Source organism: Oncorhynchus kisutch, linkage group LG25, assembly GCF_002021735.2.
Source record: "Oncorhynchus kisutch isolate 150728-3 linkage group LG25, Okis_V2, whole genome shotgun sequence".
Lineage (NCBI taxonomy): Eukaryota > Metazoa > Chordata > Actinopteri > Salmoniformes > Salmonidae > Oncorhynchus > Oncorhynchus kisutch.
The window spans coordinates 13,437,884-13,460,781 of record NC_034198.2 but is presented as its reverse complement, the minus strand read 5'-3'; the positions used below and the strand labels follow the sequence as shown (position 1 = coordinate 13,460,781).

Here is a 22,898-nt window from a genome sequence, read left to right as displayed (position 1 = left end):
CAGCTTCATATTTGTTGCCAAACCCACTGGCTCCAGGTCATCTATAAGTCTTAGCTCGGTAAAGCCCGAGCTCACTGGTCACCATAGCGGCACCCACCCGTAGCACGCGCTCCAGCAGGTATATTTCCCTGGTCACCCCCAAAGCCAATTCCTCCTTTGGCTGCCTTTCCTTCCAGTTCTCTGCTGCCAATGACTGGAATGAATTGCAAAAATCACTGAAGCTGGAGACTCATATCTCCCTCACTAACTTTAAGCACCAGCTGTCAGAGCAGCTCACAAATTGCTGCACCTGTACATAGTCCAGCTGTAAATAGCCCATCCAACTACCTCATCCCCATACTGATATTTTTTTATTCTCCTTTGCACCCCAGTATCTCTACTTGCACATTCATCTTCTGCACATCTATCACTCCAGTGTTTAATTGCTAAATTGTAATTGTTTCGCCACCATGGCCTATTTATTGCCTTACCTCCCTTATCTTACCTCATTTGCACACACTGTATACAGACTTTTTTATTGTGTTATTGACTGTATGTTTGTTTATTCCATGTGTAACTCTGTGTTGTTGTTTGTGTCGTACTGCTTTGCTTTATCTTGGCCAGGTCGCAGTTCTAAATGAGAACTTGTTCTCAACTAGCCTACCTGGTTAAATAAAAGTGAATTAAAAATAAATAAATGAATATCTATATAATAATTCACATTTCCTGTTGCTGCAGAACTATTGTCCTGCAAACCTGCTCAAATTAAGATCCTACATCTATATGTGACAGAACTGAAAACCTGCATTGAAGGGGCGGAGTTATGTCAGATTAATCCACCCTCTCCTATCATCACATTCCCACACTGTAGATATCTGATCTGATGCTGCTTGGCAGTGATAGTTTTTTTTGGTTGTTAAAAAGCTTCACAGGTGACTGTAACCAACCTGATAAATTGTACAGTTGGGGTTGTACTTCATAAAGTTACAAAACACCTCATAATGTTACAAAAAATTCCCAATATGCTTTGTCTTGCCCCTACACATACTGTATATATCTAGTTTGGAATACTATATTACATACTCAGCAGGTAAAAGGTATGACTTTTTCATGACTCTGGCACTGGTTCAGACATTATTTGGAGCAACAAATTATGCTTTTTGCGGTTAGCCGTGCCAAGTTACATAACGGGGCCCCTGAGTTGCGTTTGTACGATCCTAGAAAAAAAAAAAGTTTAATTGGAAAGCACAATCAAGGTTTTGTCGGCCAAAAAAGTAAGTACACACACCCCCATTTACTGTATATGCCCATTTCATAAACCTTTCCATAAAGCCTGCAGGTATAATGCTTTACAACTTGTTAGCTTGTATGAGCCTTTATAATATCTTATGGAATTTGCTGGCGTGTTATGATCAATGGAATTCAACAATTTATTAATTCTGTTTGATCACTCACTGCATTCTCTTTTCCAAGTTCCAAATGATTAGTTGAGATTTCAGGTGAAAGCACACAACACAAACAGTCAGGCCCTTCACCGTAATCAGATCAGCATTGATTGAGTGGCGTGAATCCAAGAGGATCTGGACTTTGGTTTGAACTACAAGGTATTTCTCTTTGATATTGGTTGCATAGCAAACCAGAAGTCAATGTTTTTTTTCTCCACAGGCTATCCTATAGGATAGCAACCATTAGAGATGTCTTGGACATACAGCAATAATCAATGTACTGTACATGATTGCCTAACATGGTTTTCCAGTGAAAAAAGTGAAACATTTCAAGAAAAGTGGAGAAATGACATGACTAACCAGAAAGAACATTATGTAGCTGTTCCAGGGGGAAAAAACGTGCTGAAACATGCCTTTTAAAAGTCTGGATCTGGACATTAACGTGGGCCTCGTACTGCTGAAGCATAACATTTCACGGTTAGTGATTGATAGTGAGTATGTATAGCATTCCAGATGTTCTCTTGGCTTTACCCACAACAGCTCTTTCATTAGGCAGCAAAAACACATGTTTGGGACAAGGGTCAAATGGGAGTCTTGTTTGGAGTTATGTAATGTTTGCCCAATTTGAGGGGAGGCTCCTGCTTGGGGGCTGTCTCAAATCTGCAGTTGCTCTTACACAACCCGGGTTGTGGCGGGACCCTACACTATAAAAAACCCTGTCTGGAGAGGAAAAGTACCTCAGCCCTTTTTTGGACAAGGTATGTACTACATGAATAGTAGGTTTTTACATCTATTCCTCTTGTGGGTTTTTTTTTCTTTCAAAAAAATAACTTTTAACATTTTGGATTAGTTTGCACGCTTTTTAGAGTGAAGCTGTAATGGAGTGGGATATGGCTCTTCTATTGACCTGATGGGATGTACTGGTGTTAATGTTGTGATATTTTTTCATGACTCTGGGCACTGTCTTCCACAGATCCATCAACAAGGCAACATGCTGAGGATCTGTGTGGCCCTCTGTGCCCTGGCAACATGCTGGGCACAGGACTGTCAAGTTTCAAACATTCAGGTCATGCAGAACTTCGATAGGAGCAGGGTAAGAACACAATTCTAATTTCAGAAATGTAACTTCTCATAAAGTATCTCTGCTCTTGTCCAATTTATTCTATCAGCTTTGGAATGTTAAATGTTGAAGAACGGAGCTGGAATGTCATTGTATGGTATGCAGGGATTGATAGAGCTCTCATTTAATTTTACAGTATACTGGTAGGTGGTATGCTGTGGCCAAGAAAGATCCTGTTGGTCTGTTTCTCTTGGACAATGTCGTCGCTCAGTTCTCAGTAGATGAAAGTGGCAAAATGACTGCAACTGCCCACGGCAGAGTTATCATCCTGAAGTGAGTTCTGTTCACTTACAAATGATAAAAATTGTTCCTGAACATCATTATGCTTTCACTTCCACTGAACTTCCCCATTTATCCTCCCCTTTTCCTCCCTTTAGCAACTGGGAAATGTGTGCCAACATGTTCGGCACCTTCGAGGACACTCCAGACCCTGCCAAGTTCAAGATGAGATATTGGGGCGCTGCTTCATACCTCCAGTCTGGAAGTAAGAAAGACTACAGGCTCAAACTCAAGACTAACGTCTCCTATTGTTGTGCAGAATATTCCATTGAGTTACTCCATCCCACGTTGATGATAACTGAACTCTTCCTTATTAGTATATAATAGCATGCCATTGATGAAGCCTGCTGTTAAACCAACCATTGCTATGATTCTATCTCCTCTCTCCTCCACATAGACGATGACCACTGGGTCATTGACACCGACTACGACAACTACGCCATCCACTACTCCTGCAGAGAGGTTGACCTGGACGGCACCTGCCTGGACGGATACTCCTTCATCTTCTCCCGTCACCCCACTGGCCTGAGGCCCGAGGACCAGAAGATTGTCACAAACAAGAAAAAGGAGATGTGCTTCCTCGGCAAATACAGACGCGTTGGACACACTGGTAAGAGTTGTAATAACTACATTTAAAAATGAAAAGTAATACTTTCCAAAAAAACGATTGTGTAGCAAGCAATTGTGCAACTTTGGGTCTAACTTTTGTTAGCTAGTGTGTATGATGAACTCTTATTGAATCCAAATATCAGTTATAAGTTCATTATATTCTTTATGTGTATATGTTTTATTCCTCCGTTGCAGGTTTCTGTGAAAGCAGTTGATCTTTAACTACTCAGAGGGATATCGTGGGAGTAGAATTCCACAAGACTGTAAATATAAACCATGTTCCACAACAACAACAAAAAGAAACCATCCGTCAAGAACCAGCCCCTTCTAGCAGTTGCAGAACTTTGCCATTACCAAAGATGACACCAATCAACCAAAGCAAATTATGTGTATCTGAATGTAAAAGGGAATGGGATACTTTACTGATTGTCATTGTATGATGTAGTCTTGAACCTCTTTTTGAAATAAAACCCCCCACATATGTACTAGTTCAGTGTTTATTTTGTATTATTAGTATCAATGGTTTCAGTCATATTTTGTGCTCTGATGTCATCAGGTTTGCTTGCTATTCATACAACTGCATTGTCCCACATGGTTTCCATTCGACTGTGACAAACAGACAACGAATACTCAAAGATTGTGTTGATACAGGACAATGGCTATAATCTTTATTGCAAATGTTTGTACAGTGATTAACAAATAAAGAGCAAAGACATCTTTTGTATACAGGCCAAAACAAAAAAATTGAATCAAAGCTACCCAATTGTCTGAACAAAAAGTATATTATATATGTTTCTCTGTTGCAAATTGTCACAAATTGGCATCAAACACAGAATTATTCATAACACAGTGCTTGGAACCAACCATATGGATATTCTGCAGCAGTAACCTTACAGCTAAGGCCATGTTGTCACATTCCTTGAATAGAGACACCTCAACCTCTTTTCCACTACCCAGAGAAGCCTCGCTAATCCTTGGCCTTAAATCGTTTCAGTCTGGGTTATAGGATTTGCTCATGAAATCTCATTCAAGCTTTAGTTTTGCTGGTTTGCAAAGTAAGAACTGAGGCGGAAGTGGGCCTTGTTCACACATTTACAGTACCTTCAGAAAGTAAGCACACCCTTTGACTTTTTTCCAAATGTAGTTTTGTTACAGCCTGAATTTTAGATTATTTTGTGTCACTGGCCTACACACAATACCCCATAATGTGAAAGTGGAATTATCTTTTCGACATTGTTACAAATTGATAAAAAATGTAAGGCTGAAATGTCTTGAGTCAATAAGCTTTCAACCCTGTTGTTATGGCAAGCCTAAATAAGTTCAGGAGTAAAAATGTGCTTAACAAGTCACGTAATGAGTTGCACGGACTCTCTATGCAATAATAGCGTTCAGCATGATTTTTGATTGACTACCTCATCTCTGTACCCCACACACAATTATCTGTTAAGTCCCTCAGTTGACCAGTGAATTTCAAACACAGATTCAACCACATAGAACAGGAAGGTTTTCCAATGTCTCGCAAAGAAGGGCACCTATTGGTAAAGGGGTAAAAAAAGCAGAAAATAATAAATTCCTTTGAGCATGGTGAAATTATGAACTACACTTTGGATGGGGTATCAATACACCCAGTCACTACAAAGATACAGGCTTCCTTCCTAACTCAGTTGCCAGAGAGGAAGGAAACCAAGAGGCCAATGGTGACTTTAAAACAGTTACAGAGTTTAATGGCTGTGATAGGAGAAAACAGAGGATGTATCTCCACAAAACTAACCTAAATGACAGAGTGAAAAGAAGGAAGCCTGTACAGAATGAAAATATTCCAAAACATGCATGTTTGTAATGTGGCAAATACATTACCTTTATGTCCTTAATACAAAGTCTTATGTTTGGGGAAAATCTAACACAACACATCACTGAGTACCACTCTTTATATTTTGAAGCATTGTGGTGGCTGCATCATGTTATGGGAATGCTTGTTAACGGCAAGAACTATGGAGTTAAAAAAAGAAATAGAGCTAAGCACAGGCAAAATCCTAGAGGAAACCCTTGTTCAGTCTGAAACTGGGAGACAAATTCACCTTTCAGCAGGACAATAATTGAAAACACTTGGCCAAATATACATGTTTTGCTGAAAATAGACTTGCGAATTTATGGCAAGACTTGTAAATGGCTGTCTAGCAATGATCAACAACCAACTTGACAGAGCTTGAATAATTAACAAATAAAATAATGTGCAAATATTGTACAATTTAGGTGTGCAAAGCTCTTAGAGACTTACCCAGACAGACTCATAGCTGTAACTAACATGTATTGACTCAGGGGTGTGAATACTTATGTAAATGAAATATTTCTGTATTTCCTTTTCAATAAATTGGCAAAAAAGTCTAAAAACATGTTTTCACTTTGTCATTATGGGGATTGTGTATAGATGGGTGAGAACATTTTGAATAAGTCAAGGGGTATGAATACTTTCTGAAGGCACTGTACCATTGACTATTTACCATTACCCAGTGCGGCTGTTTCGATCTCAATATCAAATCATTTCTGGGTAACAATCTAGTAACTTACTGTGCTAGTTTTCCATAAAAATGGTCAAAGACAGAAAAATGTATTTTTCTAAAAACAATATTCTCAAGCAAAAAAATGGCTAGGACTAAAACTGAGAGTGGTCTGAGTGGAGGGCACATTAGGATTGTGGTGTGGGTATCAATCCAGCGGTCAGATTTATTTCATACTTTTACAGTGTTAGTTTCATCAGCTGTCAACCAGAAAAAGTGAATTTTGACTTCCCTGGGCCTTTAAAACTTTGATGGAATACAACTTAGGGACACAAACATTTCTTATACAGACAAAGTACAACGTAAAAAATATTTTGGCCATACTTGCAAACATTAGAAAAAGTTTAATTTGAACCTGGACCTCAAAATACGCATCAGCCAATTACAATCATTGACGTAGTTGCACGTGATATAATGCTACATTGTAGCTGGTCCCATCAGCTAGCCTGGCACACGTGAGCCCTATGGTAACATCACCAGCTGACAGTGATTATTTCCTGTAGCAAATTCTGCATCAAAGACCTTAGACTTTATATCCACCAACCAATGGCATTTCTTAAAGGTCATTCTGAGAAGTAATTTCTCTCTCATGGCTAACTACCAGGAAGTTTGAAAAGACAGGCTGATTGGGCGGGGAGCTTATATTCATGAGCTCGCCTTGACTGACAGCTCTTTGAAACACCTACGTTGAGCAACTTGGAAGCAGTGAGCAGTGTTGCAGTAAAATCATCTAAAGCACATTTTGTGACACAAAGGAACTCATATAATATTGGAATTGCATCAATGATATAAATTATTTTAATACATCTCCCATTTGGCATGTCTCCTGTGATTCACAGCAGCACTGATGCATGTGTTGACTTGACAGCTGTGTCGGAGTTTTGAACAACCCTTCCCCCCGTTTTGTTACATGCTGGCTGAAGACCTAGCTAGCCAGTAACTAGCTAACGCCAGACAGATGAAGACCTAGCTAGCCAATAACTAGCTAACGTCAGACACAGATGAAAGAGGAAACATATAAATACCTTTGCCATAGATGAATAGGGTACATACAGTCAACATTTGGCACCAGTAGAGTAGCTATCGAGCTATATAAACCACGGCCCTCTGCAAACACGTTTTCTCCAATGTTTGTGACAAGGTGGTACTTATTTAAATTAGATAAGCGAATATCATGTTGCCATTGGTGTATTAAAATGAGAGTTAAGGTAACATGTGGGAAGGGACCAGTAAGTTTATTATCAAACGTAATCAATGTAGAAGCAACAGTCATTTTCCATACTTTGGTCATAATACTTTCATCTGGTTTCCGTCAAATATCATCCTATTGTCATCTAATTTCCTGTTGGAACACAAATATTTGCCCCAGTCTAAGGACATTTGCACTCCGAAGCAGGTTCCCCTCCCTGACCAAGGTCCTTCTTGCCCGGTTGCTCTGTTTAGTCGGACAGCCAACTCTAGGCTGGGTAGTTCCATTTTTTTTTCACTTCCCAATGATGCAGACCACTGTCCTCTTTGAAATTTGAAACACTCTAGAAATTGTTTTATACCCTTCCCCAGATATATGCCGTATCACAATTCTATCTCAGAGATCTATGGACAGTTCCTTGGACTTCATGGGATAGTTTCTGCTCTGTCATGCACTGTCAACTGTGGGAACTTCTGTAGAAAGATGTGTTTCTTTCTAAATCAAGTCCAAACAATTGAATTGGCCACAGGTGGACTCCAATCAAGTTGTAGTGACATCTCAAGGATGATCAAAATCAATTGGATTAACCTGAGCTCAATTCGGAGCGTCATAGCAAAGGGTGTGAATACTTATGTAAATTAGATATTTCTGTATTTCATTTGCAATAAATGCGCAAAAATGTATAAATTATGTTTTCCCTTTGTCATTATGGGGGTATTGTGTGTAGTGTATTAAAGCATATATTTAATCCATTTTGAATTCAGTCTGTAACAACAAAATGTGGAATAAGTCCGTTTCACACAGATGCATGTGTTTTTACAGCAATAAAGATGTAGGAGGATTATACAACATGTAAGTTTATATTCGTATGTTGTATATAGAAAGTTAAAGCACTCGTGGTCTTCTCAAATAGCTGTAAATGACATGTTTACTGTAATCACTAATTGGTGGTGTGATCAACTAAGGCCAGAAGCAGTGAAATACAATGGCTGTAAGTTCAAATCCGACTTGGAGCAAGGTTTTTATTTGAGGAAAATAGTCAAATAACGCATACAGTGCATTCGGGAGGTATTCAGACCACTTGACTTTTTCCACAATTTGTTATGTTACAGCCTTCTAATATTGATAAAATAGTTTTAATCCCTCATCAATCTACACACAATACCCCATAATGACAGAGCAAAAACAGTTTTTTTGAATTTGTTCCACATAAAAAATAAATAAAATGAAATACCACATTTACATAAGTATTAAGACCCTTTACTCTGTACTTTGTTGAAACACATTTGGCAGTGATTACAGCCTTGAGTTTTCTTGGGTATGACGCTACAAGTGTGGCACACCTATATTTGGGGAGTTTCTCCCATTCTTCTCTGCAGATCCTCTTAAGCTCTGTCAGGTTGGATGGGGAGTGTCGCCGCACAGCTATTTTCAGGTCTCTCCAGAGATGTTCGATCAGGTTCAAGTCCGGGCTCTGGCGGGGCCACTCAAGGACATTCAGTCACTTGTCCCGCAGCCACTCCTGTGTTGTCTTGGCTGTGTGCTTAGGGTCATTGTTCTGTTGGAAGGTGAACCTTCACCCCAGTCTGAGGCCCTGAGCGCTTTGGAGCAGGTTTTCATCAAGGATCTCTCTGTACATTGCTGTGTTCATCTTTCCTTCGATCCTGACTAATCTCATAGTCCCTGCCGCTGAAAAACATCCCCATAGCATCATGCTGCTACCTCCATGCTTCACTGTAGGGATGGTGCCAGGTTTCCTCTACACGTGAGGCTTGGCATTCAGGCCAAAGTGTTCAATCTTGGTTTCATCAGATCAGAAAATCTTTTTCCTCATGGTCTGAGAGTCTTTAGGTGCCTTTTGGCAAACTCCAAGCGGGCTGTCGTGCCTTTTACTGAGGAGTGGATTCCTCTGGCCACTATACCATAAAAGCCTGATTAGTGGTGTGCTGCAGAGATAGTTGTCCTTCTGGAAGGTTCTACCATCTCCACAGAGGATCTCTGGAGCTCTGTCAGAGTGACCATCGGGTTCTTGGTCACCTCCCTGACCAAGGCCCTTCTTCCCTGATTGCTCAGTTTTTCCGGGAGGCCAGCTCTAGGAAGTGTCTTGTTCGTTCCAAACTTCTTCCATTTAAGAATGACACAATCCTGTCTTGGAGCTCTACGGACAATTCCTCCGACCTCATGGCTTGGTTTTTGCTCTGACATGCACTGTCAACTGTCAATCGACCTTATATAGACAGGTATGTGCCTTGACAAATCATGTCCAATCAATTGAATTTACCACAGGTGGACTCCAAACAAGTTGTTAGCAATATCTCAAGGATTACCAATGGAAACAGGATGCACCTGAGCTCAATTTCGAGTCTCATAGCAAAGGGTCTGAATACTTATGTAAATGTCTAAAAACCTGTTTTCACTTTGTCATTATGGGTTATTGTATGTAGATTGGTGAGTACGATTTCTTCTTTAATCCATTTTAGAATAAGGTTGTAACGCAGCATTTCCGAATGCACTGTATATGACAAAGTAGATGATTAAATGCATATAAAACATTGCGTGTACACGCCCATGTAAAATAGCCTATGCAATATGACTATTAGGCCATAGCAGTATGTTTATCTGCAAGGCTGAAAGACGTAGCTCCTCATTAAATTAATTCTTAATCCTCATTTACAGCCTGTTGGCTGCACTTCTCTTCTCAACACGCTAACATAATAGGATGGATGGATAATACCCATCTCTCGTGCCAGAGGGAGGGTGCCGGATCTTAGCTACACACAAACTAACCTTTTGCCTGACTCAGACTTACATATGGTTCAGGCCTGTAGTTCTCTTTGACAAGAGTATATGTTCTAAGTTTAGGTTTAAACCAAATATCAGCTGCCCATTTTTCCTTTTTGATCAGAAAGAGCTAGTCCTTGCTTTGGACCACATGGCACCTGAATATATACATACCTCATATCAGTTTCACAAAACAATGTATCATTCTCTAGCCCACGGATAGTTAGGAGTAAGCTTCTAGTCAAATACATTTTGTGATACTGTGTTCTGGCATATGTATCAGTGTATTCCATAGATGCACCATGTCACCCTTTTGCCTAACTACTGTGCACACTGTTCCCAACTCATACCTCCACATACGGCCAGGTTTGGAGTCAGTTTGTGCACACACCAAGAAAGCTGTGGCTTGCTCTGTTTTGAACATTGTTACAATTAGTACGTACTTTGGATCCCCATACCCCAGCAGGATAGGCCATCACAGGACATAGGATTTATACAGCTGAGAATAAGCACAGTAACCAAGGTCCTTACTTAATTTTGTTTAACACTGACCCAAAGGCTCTACCTGCATAATTTGCTAGTGATCTCATGCCGTATTTAAAGGTCATGTGGTCATCCATGTTATTTATAGAGCCCAGTGTAGAATAATGGGGGTTGTACCCAAAACAAAAGTTGTGTGCACTTCTCTGCATGCCCTTCTTTCTGAAATGAGCAACCTGGGTTTTCTCTCGATTTATCGTTAGTCTCCATTTAGTACACCATAAATTAACAATATCCAACATACACTGGAGGTCATCTTCGGTCTCAGCAAGGAGAACCATGTCAACAAGATGACCGGGAATATATCTGCAACTTCAACACCAAGTTTAGCATGTTTGATTTGTAGGGCTAAAATGAAAATTTAGTGCAAATAAAGTGGGTTTTGAGTACATCTCCCTGCTTCACACTGTAAGGGGTTGGAAACCAGACAGTCCTAAGGTCACTGACCTGGACACATGTAACTGGAGCCCGATAAAGAGCTTTCATAGCATCAGAAAACCTTACATGAATTGCCATTTTAATTAGTCTAAAAGCAAGGTCTCTATTCACCCAATCGAAGCGTTCTGAAAATCAATAAATCAGCCAAAAGTTGGTTCTCTCTTGAATTCTAGCCCGGACCACTGTAGAGACAGTATAGCTATGGTCTATACACGCTCAGGCTTTCCTAAAGCCGTTCTGTTCATCTGGAAGCTGACCGGACAGTTCTAGATAGTGGGAGAGCCTGTTATTCGGGATGCAGGACTACAGTTTACATGAGGTGCTAATGTGACTAATACCTCATTAGTTCAAAGGGATTTTAGGGTCGTTTTTGGAAGATTTGGGGATAGGGATGATTATGGATTGGTACCATACAGATGGAATAATGCCATTCTCAAAACAAGCCTGGAAGAGTTCAAATAGTGTTTGGAACAACATAGGCGATTACAAAACTTCATTAGACAAATCAATTCATGTAGCTTTCTTTGGTTAAGCAAGCTAAATCACCTTTCTGATCTCCTCTAGATTAAGACAGGCATTCGGATACTGGTTAGGGGAGTATGACTGTGTATTTCCTCCTCCAACTTAAATCTAATATAAAAGTGCTGTTATCGCCTGAAAATAAAAGTGCAACATCTCTTTCCCATTTCCCCAAAACAATATCAGTTTGACAGTGAAACTCGCCATTTTCCAGTGCAATTTTGATGTGAAATGTATCTCCCTCCAAAACCGTTGTGGGTTGTTGGTCTGTAGCTGTAAATAAATGTAATTCTACATTTAAAAGTAGAAAAATACTAATGTGGGATTTAAACTCTTGCCACAATCTGCGACAACTGTGAGCTATATGAGCAGTCAGTCAAATGCATGTGATCCATAATGAACAAAAATAGAAAAGGAACATGCAAATGGTTGGTCCCATAGGTCATGAGCTGAAATAAAAGATCCCAGAAATGTTCCAGAAAACTCTTTCTGATTGGCTGTGCCTGGCTCCCCAGTGGGCGGGCCTATGCCCTCCCAGGCCCACCCATGGCTGCGTCCCTGCCCAGTCGTGAAATCCATAGATTAGGGCCTAATGAGTTCCAATTGATAATGATATTCCAATTGACTGATTTCCTTATATGAACTGTTACTCAGTAAAATCATTGAAATTATCACGTTGCATTTATATTTTTGTTCAGTATAGTTGTTTATCAGAACGTGCCTTTGGACTTCTGTTAAGTATGCTTTCATGAATAAGTGTTGGATCACGTTGCTGATATTAATTGGCCGATACGGAATTTGAACCGGATATAATCATGGCCAGCTGTGCAGATTATCACAGGGCAAAGTCTGCCAGGTTATCTGATTGTAATTCACTGAGGCAGAGTGAGAGACTGAGCAAGTGTTTAAACTTAGACTTTTCTAATGTTCACAAATATGGCCTGTAATGGGACATTTTAATGATATGGCTTTAACCTTGTGAAACTGTCCTATTATAATCTCCTGTTCTTGGGAGTATCAACCTGCATTGCAATCCAGCATGCACCTTCATCCTTGTATAGATAAAGTTCTGCCAAAGAACAGGAAACTATAAAGATATGCGCTTATCACCAAATACTGTCTACACTGCGCTGTGTAACTCTTATTCTCAGAGCTCAGAAATAAAGAATATCCACCACAGGCCCCAAAGAAACAGTGTGGGAAATACTTTTTTCATGTGGTTCTAAATCAGCTTCAGGTAGCCTAATCTGTTCAAAAAACAAAAACCTTAAATAAAATAGAAGACAATACAATATGCAGATAGACAAAGGAAACCCACTTAAAAAGCCATAAATAACTGTTTTACATAAGTTCTATCAAAACAATCCACACAACATTTTCCATCTAAAAAAAGATTTCAGAAAATGGTTTATTCTTGTCAAAAAGTCACTGATTTCTTTTGAAACAAAAGACTGGTAAACAAATCTTCAGGATCTTACAGTTAGATCACTGATGTTTCACTTTAAAAACAACACGGCATGAACAAAAAAAAAGTGCAATGTAAAAATAATATCTTAAAGACAAAAGCAAGACAGACTGGACAGATGTACTCCCTTTTTAATCCCCTATAGGCTGTTCAAGTGAAACAGAAGTCGAGGTGGGCCAGCAGTTCTCTGTGCTGACTGGTGGCGTATGGAGCTCTGCACTTTGGACACTCCAGGAAACTCTCGTCCAGGAGGTTTTTGGAGGTTGAGGTGGGGATGGGATCCTCAATGGACAGCCTCTCAAACTCAGGCTTGTAAGAGCTTGGCTCAGAGAAACGAGACTCGCTCTGCTGTTTCTACAATAAATACAAAACAATATCTGAAGATAGCAAATGTATTCATGATGACTCATTTGAAAAGCAGAAATGTCAAAAGAATTGATGCGTAAAGAAACATTTCACAACACTTACTTGATTGCTAGATTCTAGTCTTGCGATTTGGTCCCGGGCCTTGCGCAGCTCTTTCAGGACCTTGTGCAGCTGATGCTGTAAACTCTGTCGATCAAGCTTCTCGTTCTCAAAGTCTTTGGCAGATAGCTGGATCTTGGGGGAATAGACAAGAGCAAATCAAGAGAGCACTGCAGATTAGAGGTCGACCGATTATGATTTTCCCATGCAGATACCGATTATTGGAGGACCAAAAAAAGCCGATACCAATTAATCGGCCTATTATTTATTTATAATAATGACAATTACAACAATACTGAATGAACACTTATTTTAACTCAATAAAATCAATTTAGCCTCAAATAAATAATGAAAGATGTTCAATTTCGTTTAAATAATGCAAAAACAAAGTGTTGGAGAAAAAAGTAAGTGAAATATGTGCCATGTAAAAAAGCTAACGTTTAAGTTCCTTGCTCAGAACATGAGAACATATGAAAGCTGGTGGTTCCTTTTAACATGAGTCTTCAATATTTCCAGGTAAGAAGTTTTAGGTTGTAGTTATTATAGGGCTATTTCGCTCTATACCATATTTGTATTTCATTAACCTTTGACTATTGGATGTTCTTATAGGTACTTTAGTATTGCCAGTGTAACAGTATAGCTTCCGTCCCTCTCCTCGCTCCCACCTGGGCTCGAACCACCTGGTTAATATTGCCTGCTAACCTGGATTTCTTTTAGCTAAATATGCAGGTTTAAAAATATATACTTGTGTATTGATTTTAAGAAAGGCATTGATGTTTATGGTTAGGTACACATTGGAGCAACGACAGTCCTTTTTCACGAATACGCACCACATCGATTATATGCAACGCAGGACACGCAAGATAAACTAGTAATATCATCAACCATGTGTAGTTAACTAGTGAATATGATTGATTGTTTAAAGATAAGTTTAATGCTAGCTAGCAACTTACCTTGGCTTACTGCATTCGCGTAACAGGCAGTCTCCTCATGGAGTGCAATGTAATCAGGTGGTTAGAGCGTTTGACTAGTTAACTGTAAGGTTGCAAGATTGAATCCCCCGAGCTGACAAGGTAAAAATCTGTCGTTCTGCCCCTGAACAAGGCAGTTAACCCACCGTTCCTAGGCCGTCATTGAAAATAATAATGTGTTCTTAACTGACTTGCCTGGTTAAAGATTAAATAAAGGTGTAAAAAATATATAAAAAAATAATCGGCCAAATCGATGTAAAAAAAATACAGATTTCCGATTGTTATGAAAACTTGAAATCGGCCATTCCGATTAATCAGCCGACCTCTACTGCAGATCTTGGATGTTCCATTGCATAAGAGATGTTATATAACTGATTATTTCACAATCTAGAGTCAGGAATGGTTTACGTTGCCAATACATACATGTTGCTCCAGTATAGCAACTCTCCTCCGCTCCTCGTTTTGGTTTAACAGAGTTTTCTGGAGTAGATTCACCTGATGAGAAAAGTATGTCTTAAAAATAAAATAAGGACATTGGAACAGTGGGAAAGTGTACAGGGGGGGGCAAAGGTCAGACAGGAAAGTGGCAGAGAGAAAGGGATCAAACTCCCTTCTCCAGAGGGTATACTATATATATATATATATATAGAAGACGTGAGTCTACATACACTTAGGTTGGAGTCATTAAAACTCATTTTTCAACCACTCCACAAATTTCTAGTTAACAAACTATAGTTTTGGCAAATTGGGTGAGGAAATCTACTTTGTGCATGACAAGTCATTTTTCCAACAATTGTTTACAGACGGATTATTTCACTGTATCACAATTCCAGTGGGTCAGAAGTTTACATACACTAAGTTGACTGTGTCTTTAAACAGCTTGGGAAATTCCAGAAAATTATGTCATGGCTTTAGAAGCTTCTGATAGGCTAATTGACATAAGTTGGCTTAAGGACAGCAAAGTCAAGGTTTTGGAGTGGCCATCACAAAGCCCTGACCTCCATCATATAGAAAATTTGTGGGCAGAAGTGAAAAAGTGTGTGAGAGCAAGGAGGCCTACAAACCTGACTCAGTTACACCAGCTCTGTCAGGAGGAATGGGCCAAAATTCACCCAATTTATTGTGGGAAGCTTGTGGATGGCTACCCGAAATGTTTGACCCAAGTTCAACAATTTAAAGGCAATGCGTCCAAATACTATAATTGAGTGCATGTAAACCTCTGACCCACTGGGAATGTGGTGAAAGAAATATAAGCTGAAAAAAAAAATGTCACTCTACTATTATTCTGACATTTCACATTCTTAAAATAAAGTGGTGATCCTACCTGACCTAATTTTTACTAGGATTAAATGTCAGGAATTGTGAAAAACTGAGTTTAAATGTATTTGGCTAAGGTGTATGTAAACTTCCGACTTCAACTGTGTGTGTTATATATATATATATATATATATATATATATATATGAGAGATATATCTATCAATCTATCTATACACACACAAAAATGTCCGAGCAGCCGCACACAATGCTAAGATCACCAAGCGCAATGCCAACTTCTGGCTGGAGTGGTGTAAAGCTCGCCGCCATTTGATTTTGGGGAAGTGTTAACGCGTTCTCTCGATGGATGAATCAAGCTTTACCATCTGGTCGTCCGACAGACAAATCTGTGAATGCCGGATGCCAGGAGATCACTACCTGCCCCAATGTATAGTGCCAACTGTAAAGTTTGGTGGAGGAGGAATAATGGTCTGGGGCTGTTTTTAATGGTTCGGGCTAGGCCCCTTAGTTCCAGTGAAGGAAAATCTTAATGTTACACCATACAATCACATTCTAGACGATTCGGTGAATCCAACTTTGTGGCAACAGTTTGGGGAAGGCCCTTTCCTGTTTTAACATGACAATGCCCCCGTGCACAAAGCAAGGTCCATACAAAAACTGTTGAGATCAGTGTGGAAGAGCTTGACTGGCCTGCACAGAGCCCTGACCTCAACCCCATCAAACAACTTTGGAATGAATTTGAACGCTGACTGCGAGCCACCTAATCGCCCAAAATCAGTGCCGACCTCAGTGCCGAAGTCCCCGCAGCAATTTTCAACATCTAGTGGAAAGCCTTCCCAGAAGAGTGGAGGATGTTATAGCAGCAAAGGGGGGGGGGGGGGGGGGGGACCAACTCCACAATAATGCCCATGGTTTTGGAATGAGATGATTGACGAGCAGGCGTCCACATACTTTTGGTCATGTAGTGTATGTGGTCTGGCACAGAAAACTGTCATTAAATCCCCAACCATATTGAACTGCAACTTTTCCACAGGCCGTGGTTGCAAAAGAGAATTCTTTATAATCAACTCACCTGGTCAAACAACGTTGCATAATAAACACACCAAGACACCATCTCCCTGGCGTATAACTATACCTGCAGCAGCAGCTCAGCAGACCTCTTCCTCTCCTCCTCCAGCCTGGAGTCCATGCTGTCCAGCTCGGACCGCATTCTGTCGGCGCGGTCAGCCGAGCACTTCCTCTCCTCGCCGACTGTGTGTCTGCTGCTGAGGCGCTCGGCCCGGAGCTGCTCCCGGGCCTCGACCAACTCCATGCACCGCTCCTCGTACCGCCTCTGGAGCTCGCCCAGCTCCCCCTGGGCCCGCGCCGCCGCCTCCTTCTGGGCCTCCACGTCCTGCTTGGCCTGCAGCAGCAGCTTGTCGTAGTGCTCCTGCAGCTGGGACGAAGACATCTCTGGTGCTGGGGGAAAAGGAAGCCGGGTTAGAGTCTTACATGCTCCTATGCCAGGGGTATTCAACTCTTACCCTACGAGGTCCGGAGCATGCTGGTTTTCTGTTCCGCCTGAAATGTAACATTTCACCCACCTGGTGTCCCAGGTCTAAATCAGTCTGTGATTAGAGGGGAATGATGAAAAAAAGCAGTGGAACTGGTTTCGGGGTCCAGAGATGAGGTTGAGGGCTCTATGCAACACTTATAAAACGGCCACTAGGAAATACTATTTTCAAGTAGACTGTGCTTTACCAAAGCAATAGCTTATTAGTAATGGTTCATTAATAGCTAGTTGACAACAGATAATTAATTACATTTCTAGTCTAAACATAGGTTAATAAGCATTAGCCCCTAGAGTAGGGGTATTCAACTCTTACCCTACGAGGTCCGGAGCATGCTGGTTCTGTTCTACCTGATAATTAATTGCACCCAACTGGTGTCTCAGGTCTAAAATCAGTCCCTGGTCAGAGGGGGAACAACTGAGAAAAAAACCCCAAGTGGAACTGTCTTTGAAGTCCAGAGTTGAGTTTGAGGGCCCTAAAGGATCATTATTTTAACCACATGGGAAAAAATGTCTAGTGTTGAATCAGCCTTTATAATGCATTTTCGGATCTGCCGATTTAAAAGTGGATTTACTCTTGACAGCAAACGCATTCCAAATCCCACACTGCGTGGAAGGCTCACAGGCCCCCTTTTTTTTACCGTCCAAACTGCCTTCTTTGTGTTGTTGTTGGAGTGCTTCGTTGGCTTGATTTAGTTGCTGCTCCATCTCAAGGGTCCTGGCCAGGACTCCCTTGACATAGGCCTCTCGCTGCTGATCATAAACCAGCCACTGTTGATTCTTCTCCAAAGCCTTTTTGTAAACCGAGGAAAAACACATACTTGGGGGGGTTAGGGTTAGATTATACCATTTTCCTTAGCACTCAAAGACAATTTCATTTTTAATCTTGACAAGTTGTTCAACTCACATCTCTCAAGTGATCCTCAACTACTGCAACCTCACCGGTGAGTCCCTGACCATTCTATCAAATCGTAAAGAAAACACAGGTATTAGCCAATATCAAAATGATGACATAGGTGTAAACAACCTCTTTCTACATGAAGACGTGGTCTGTTGTGTGTGTGTGTGTGTGTGTGTGTCTGTGGGATACTATTCTTGGTTGCTAAGAGACCCTTATAATCAAAACATAAAAAAGGGAAGAAAGCATCTAGCGACAGTATGTACTGCATACAATAATCTAATGCCTTGGGTGTCCTTTAACCAGCCAGTGACCTGAATATACACTTACCTCTGTATGTATTTTAAAAATATATATCTGCCGCTATACTCCAGCATTTTGGATTTGAGATGTTTAAATGTTTCATATGAGGCGACATAGTACAGGACATCACCTTTAATTAGAGGGTATTTCATACACATGCGTTTCACCTTTTAAAAATTAAAACACTTTATGCATCTGGTTCCCCCCATTTGAAGTCATAGGTATTTGGACAAATTCACTTACAGGAATGTCAAAATTAATTCCATCGTGGGCCTAGTGTCCAGTGGTGTAAAGTACTTAAGTAAAAATACTTTGAAGTACTACTTAAGTAGTATCTGTACTTTACTATTTATATTTTCACTACATTCCTAAAGAAAATAATGTATAGATTTTCCCTGACACCCAAAAGTACTTGTTACATTTTGAATGCTTAGCGGGACAGAAAAATGACCCAATTCACGCACTTATCAAGAGAACATCCCTGGGAAAAACTCTACTGAGTCTGATTTGGTGGACTCATTAAACACAAAAGCTTCATATGGAAATGATGAAGGCATGTTTTAGTGTGCCCTTGGCTATCCGTAAATAATATAAATAAAAACATTGTGCTGTCTGGTTTGAATAATAAGCCATTTGAAATGATTTATACTTTTACTTTTGATACTTAAGTATATTTAAAATCAAATACTTTTACTCAAGTAGTATTTTACTGGGTGACTTTCACTTGAGTCATCTTCTAGTAAAGCATCTTTACTTTTACTCAAGTATGACAAAATCGGGTACTTTTCCCACCACTGCTAGTGTCTGCAGGTTTTTCCTTTCAATTAAGACAGACAATCAGGTGAGGGGAGTTCCTCAGTAATTAGTGGCCTTACCTAATCAATCAAGGAGAAGAGAGGAGTGAAAATCCGCAGACACTTGGCCCTCTGTAGAATAAGTTTGACACGTGACATACAGGGTTTTTTCTGGATCAAAATGGGGCTTAGGGGGCAGTCGTTCTCCCCTGGCTCAGGCCCTTAACTACACTTCGAGAGTCATGGTTCATAAACTTGTGAACTCCTTCTAGATGGTAATCCCATCCTGTAATACCGAGACTGACTGATCATATGGGGGGGGGGCTCCTGGCTTTCCTCATATCGCAGAGCCACCTGATCTGAGAGTAAACAAGTATTATGTCGGACGACATGACATTCAGAAAGAAACTGCTGCCATCTAGAGTGATAAAAGAGATTTTCACATTGAGATTTGGAATGCCCCCATGAGCACAACATTCATACAGGAAACTAACATCTTAATATAGAGGGGTGTGAACTACAGTGTCTTCTTGTTACACATACACTACATGGTCAAAAGTATGTGGACACCTGTTCGTCGAACATCTCATTCCTAAACCATGGGCATTAATATGGAGTTGGTCCCATCTTCGCTGCTATAACAGCCTCCACTCTTCTGGGAAGACTTTCCACTAGATATTGGAACATTGCTGCGGGGACTTGCTTCCATTCAGCCACAAGAGCATTAGTAAGATCGGGCACTGATGTTGGGTGATTAGGCCCGGGTCGCAGTCGGCATTCCAATTCATCCCAAAGGTGTTCGATGGGGTTGAGGTCAGGGCTCTGTGCAGGTAAGTCAAGATCTTCCACACCGATCTTGACAAACCATTTCTTTACAGTTGACACTATGCATTTGGGCAAGTAGCGTTTTCTTTGCATCCGCCAAATCCATATTCATTCATCGGAATGCAAGATGGTTAAGTGTGATTCATCACTCCAGAGAACGCGTATCAACTGCTCCAGAGTCCAATGATGGCGAGCTTTACACCACTCCAGGAGACGCTTGGCATTGCGCATGGTGATCTAAGGCTTGTGTGCGGCTGCTCGGCCATGGAAACCCATTTAATGAAGCTCCCGATTAACAGTTCTTGTGCAGACGTTGCTTCCAGAGGCAGTTTGGACCTCGGTAGTGTCTCTCGCAACCGAGGACAGACTACTTGTACGCGCTACAGCACTTGGCCGTCCTGTTCTGTGAGCTTTTGTGGCCTACCAATTCATTTACACTTCTCAATAACATTTATTTTTTGCGTACTTTGCCTCTTTTTCTCCCCAATTTCATGAAATTCAATTGGTAGTTAGTCTTGTCCCATTGCTGCAACTCCCGTAAGGACTCGGGAGAGGCGAAACACGACCTCGCCAAGCCACACTGCTTCTTGACACACTGCCCGCTTAACCTGGAAGCTAGCTGCACCAATCTGTCGGAGGAAACACCGTACAGCTGATGACCGGAAGTCAGCTTGCTTGCCCCCAGGCCGCCACAACGAGTCGCTAGAGCGCAATGCGACAAGGACATCCCAGCCGGCCAAACCCTCCCCGAACGACGCTGGGCCAATTGTGCGCCGCCCCATGGGTCTCCAGGTTGCGACACAGCCCGGGATCGACCCGGATCTGTAGTGATGCCTCTAGCATTGCGATGCAGTGCTTTTGACCACCGGCCACTCTGGAGGCCCCACTTCACAATAACAGCACTTACAGTTCACCAGGGCAGCTCTAGCAGGGCAGAGATTTGACAAACTGACTTGATGGAAAGGTGCCACATTGAAAGTCACTGAGCTCTTCGGTAAGGCCATTCTACTGACAATATTTGTCTATGGAGATCACATGGCTGTGTGCTCGATTATATACACCTGTCAGCAACGGGTGTGGCGGAAATAGCCAAATCCACTCATTTGAAGGGATGCCCACATACTTTTGTATATATAGTGTACATTCTCTCCATAACTCAGCCTTGGCTAACAAAACGGATCAAAGTCTAGGCACCCTCAGCAGACTGAAAATTTCCCTTCACCTACCTTTAAATTAGGACCCTGTTTCTCCAGTGCCTGACACCTTGCCGACACTCCCACCAATTTGTTCTTCAGATTCCCTGTCTCCTCCGAGAGGGACTGGAACAGTTTCTCTCTGTACTCGGCCTCTCTCCTCCCCTGGTCCAGCTGAGCCTGGAGCGAGGCCACCACCTCTCCCCCATTGTTATGCAGATGTTGTCTCAGAGTCTCCAGCTCCTTGTCCTTAGCCAGCAGCTGCTGAGTGTTCCGCTCCCTCAACGTCTCCAGAGACAGAATCCTCTGCAATCAAATGTAACATTTTAATGACTTGAATGAAATGTGGTAGTGCACAAAAATGCTTAAATGAGCATATCACAACGCCATCAAGACACAATTTCAAAAGCAACGGTTTTCAAACTGACACAACCATGATGCGCAAAATGCTTAACCCGGACTTTCACAAAATCATATGGTCAAGTATATGAATATATTGAGTGAAAAGGTTGTTTTGGTTTAATATATTTGTAGCCTACATTCATAAACAGTATCACTATATGAATCCTATTAAATTTGGACTCTATAACTTTATAATAATCATTGGGCTGGCAATACTGCTTAGCCCAAACGTCTGCACAAACTACTACGCTTTAGCTACCTCCAGCAGTTTGCTTTTGTCGGAGTCTGGTGGCCTCGTTGTTCGTTTTGATATTTCATCCATCTTCTGCTTCAGATGAGCATTCTCCTTCCTGAGTCTGTCCATTTCTGCTTCTGCCTGTTTTGAGCCACTGGATTTAAAGCCTAACTTGTTGACAATGGTCTCCTTGGTGCCTTTTGATGCCATGTCTGGAGTGTTACCTAGAAAAACGATTTTGAAGTTTAAATGATAATACTAATGTTAACAATTAAATCACTCACATTTCATTCAATGGCACATTTCCAATAAAGTCTAAATATATCTAGTTAGGTAGGCAATAGAACAGGCAATACTAAAGTTTATTTCATTAGGCCTAAATTAAATTAATTTTGCACTTGTAGTGAGGCCTAGTTATTAAAATTAGCATGCCAGATAAAAAAAAGACACTCAAGCACAAACCAACAGAAGAACATGCCTAACCGAAAAAAAGGTTTCATAGGTACTATAACTTCACAACTGAATGTTATAACTAGTTATCTGGCTAACAAAACATAATCTTACCAAAAATATACAGATAATTTGCTAGAATTTGTCGGCTATATATTTTTCTTGAGTTTGTGACTAATGCTAGCTAGTGACGTTATGTTATGTGCCTGTCAAAAGAATCTGGTCTGGCTAACCACACAGCTAACTAGCTAAGCGTTTGATCGTTCAACCCAAACTGGTATCTAGTGTTAAGAAAACATGTATGCATCTTTAAACATTTATAAAATATAACTCACAATATAGACCACTGTTTCCAAAATAACATTGTAGGACGCTTGACTTCTGAGAATGAAATGGCCACTTTCTAGCTTCCTAGTTGAAAAGTTTGAATTATAGCGCGTCTGGGCGTCATATCCGGGAGTCAGATCATGACGATGGCAGTCCTTTAAAAATAAATCTACCACCATTCGACGGAAATTTGCTAACAAATATTGTATCAGTAACAAAGTAAAGGAAGTTTCATTTAAAATGTTACATAAAATGTATCCTACGAAACATGTTTTGGAAAGATTCAAG

The 22,898-nt window shown here is 40.8% G+C and overlaps 2 protein-coding genes across 4 annotated transcripts; one reads left to right on the top strand and one right to left on the bottom strand.

Annotated features, from left to right (window-relative positions):
• Positions 1 to 2,062: 2,062 nt before the first annotated feature.
• On the top strand, positions 2,063 to 3,920 carry rbp4 (retinol binding protein 4, plasma). 2 transcript variants are annotated; one of them, XM_020460750.2, is made up of 6 exons: positions 2,063 to 2,182; positions 2,398 to 2,517; positions 2,681 to 2,817; positions 2,922 to 3,028; positions 3,221 to 3,433; positions 3,628 to 3,920. In XM_020460750.2, the coding sequence occupies exons 2-6, from the start codon at positions 2,416 to 2,418 to the stop codon at positions 3,645 to 3,647; spliced, it is 579 nt and encodes a 192-aa protein (XP_020316339.1). In that variant the 5' UTR covers positions 2,063 to 2,182; positions 2,398 to 2,415; the 3' UTR covers positions 3,648 to 3,920. The 2 variants fall into 2 exon arrangements, with proteins under 2 accessions (XP_020316339.1, XP_031661130.1); XM_031805270.1 differs by having other exon boundaries at positions 2,165 to 2,200.
• An 8,921-nt stretch (positions 3,921 to 12,841) lies between these two features.
• Positions 12,842 to 22,743, bottom strand: cep55l (centrosomal protein 55 like). Of its 2 annotated transcripts, none has more exons than XM_020460992.2 (9): positions 22,619 to 22,743; positions 21,858 to 22,057; positions 21,230 to 21,502; positions 18,091 to 18,144; positions 17,825 to 17,975; positions 16,770 to 17,092; positions 14,782 to 14,853; positions 13,391 to 13,522; positions 12,842 to 13,276 (listed from the first exon to the last, which is right to left on the bottom strand). In XM_020460992.2, exons 2-9 carry the CDS (start codon positions 22,041 to 22,043, stop codon positions 13,073 to 13,075), a joined length of 1,395 nt encoding a protein of 464 aa, XP_020316581.1. In that variant the 5' UTR covers positions 22,044 to 22,057; positions 22,619 to 22,743; the 3' UTR covers positions 12,842 to 13,072. The 2 variants fall into 2 exon arrangements, with proteins under 2 accessions (XP_020316581.1, XP_020316582.1); XM_020460993.2 differs by having other exon boundaries at positions 16,770 to 17,086; positions 22,619 to 22,734.
• Positions 22,744 to 22,898: the final 155 nt, after the last annotated feature.

What these genes read in the sequence shown, in the direction of transcription:
- rbp4 (XM_020460750.2), top strand. Translation starts at nt 2,416, where the DNA reads ATGCTGAGGATCTGTGTGGCCCTCTGTGCCCTGGCAACATGCTGGGCA. An exon ending in AGAACTTCGATAGGAGCAGG is followed by an intron (nt 2,518 to 2,680) that starts GTAAGAACACAA and finishes TTAATTTTACAG; the next exon opens with TATACTGGTAGGTGGTATGC. An exon ending in TTCATACCTCCAGTCTGGAA is followed by an intron (nt 3,029 to 3,220) that starts GTAAGAAAGACT and finishes TCCTCCACATAG; the next exon opens with ACGATGACCACTGGGTCATT.
- cep55l (XM_020460992.2), bottom strand. Translation starts at nt 22,043, where the DNA reads ATGGCATCAAAAGGCACCAAGGAGACCATTGTCAACAAGTTAGGCTTT. An exon ending in TTGAGGATCACTTGAGAGAT is followed by an intron (nt 17,976 to 18,090) that starts GTGAGTTGAACA and finishes GTTTACAAAAAG; the next exon opens with GCTTTGGAGAAGAATCAACA. An exon ending in GACTAGAATCTAGCAATCAA is followed by an intron (nt 13,277 to 13,390) that starts GTAAGTGTTGTG and finishes TATTTATTGTAG; the next exon opens with AAACAGCAGAGCGAGTCTCG.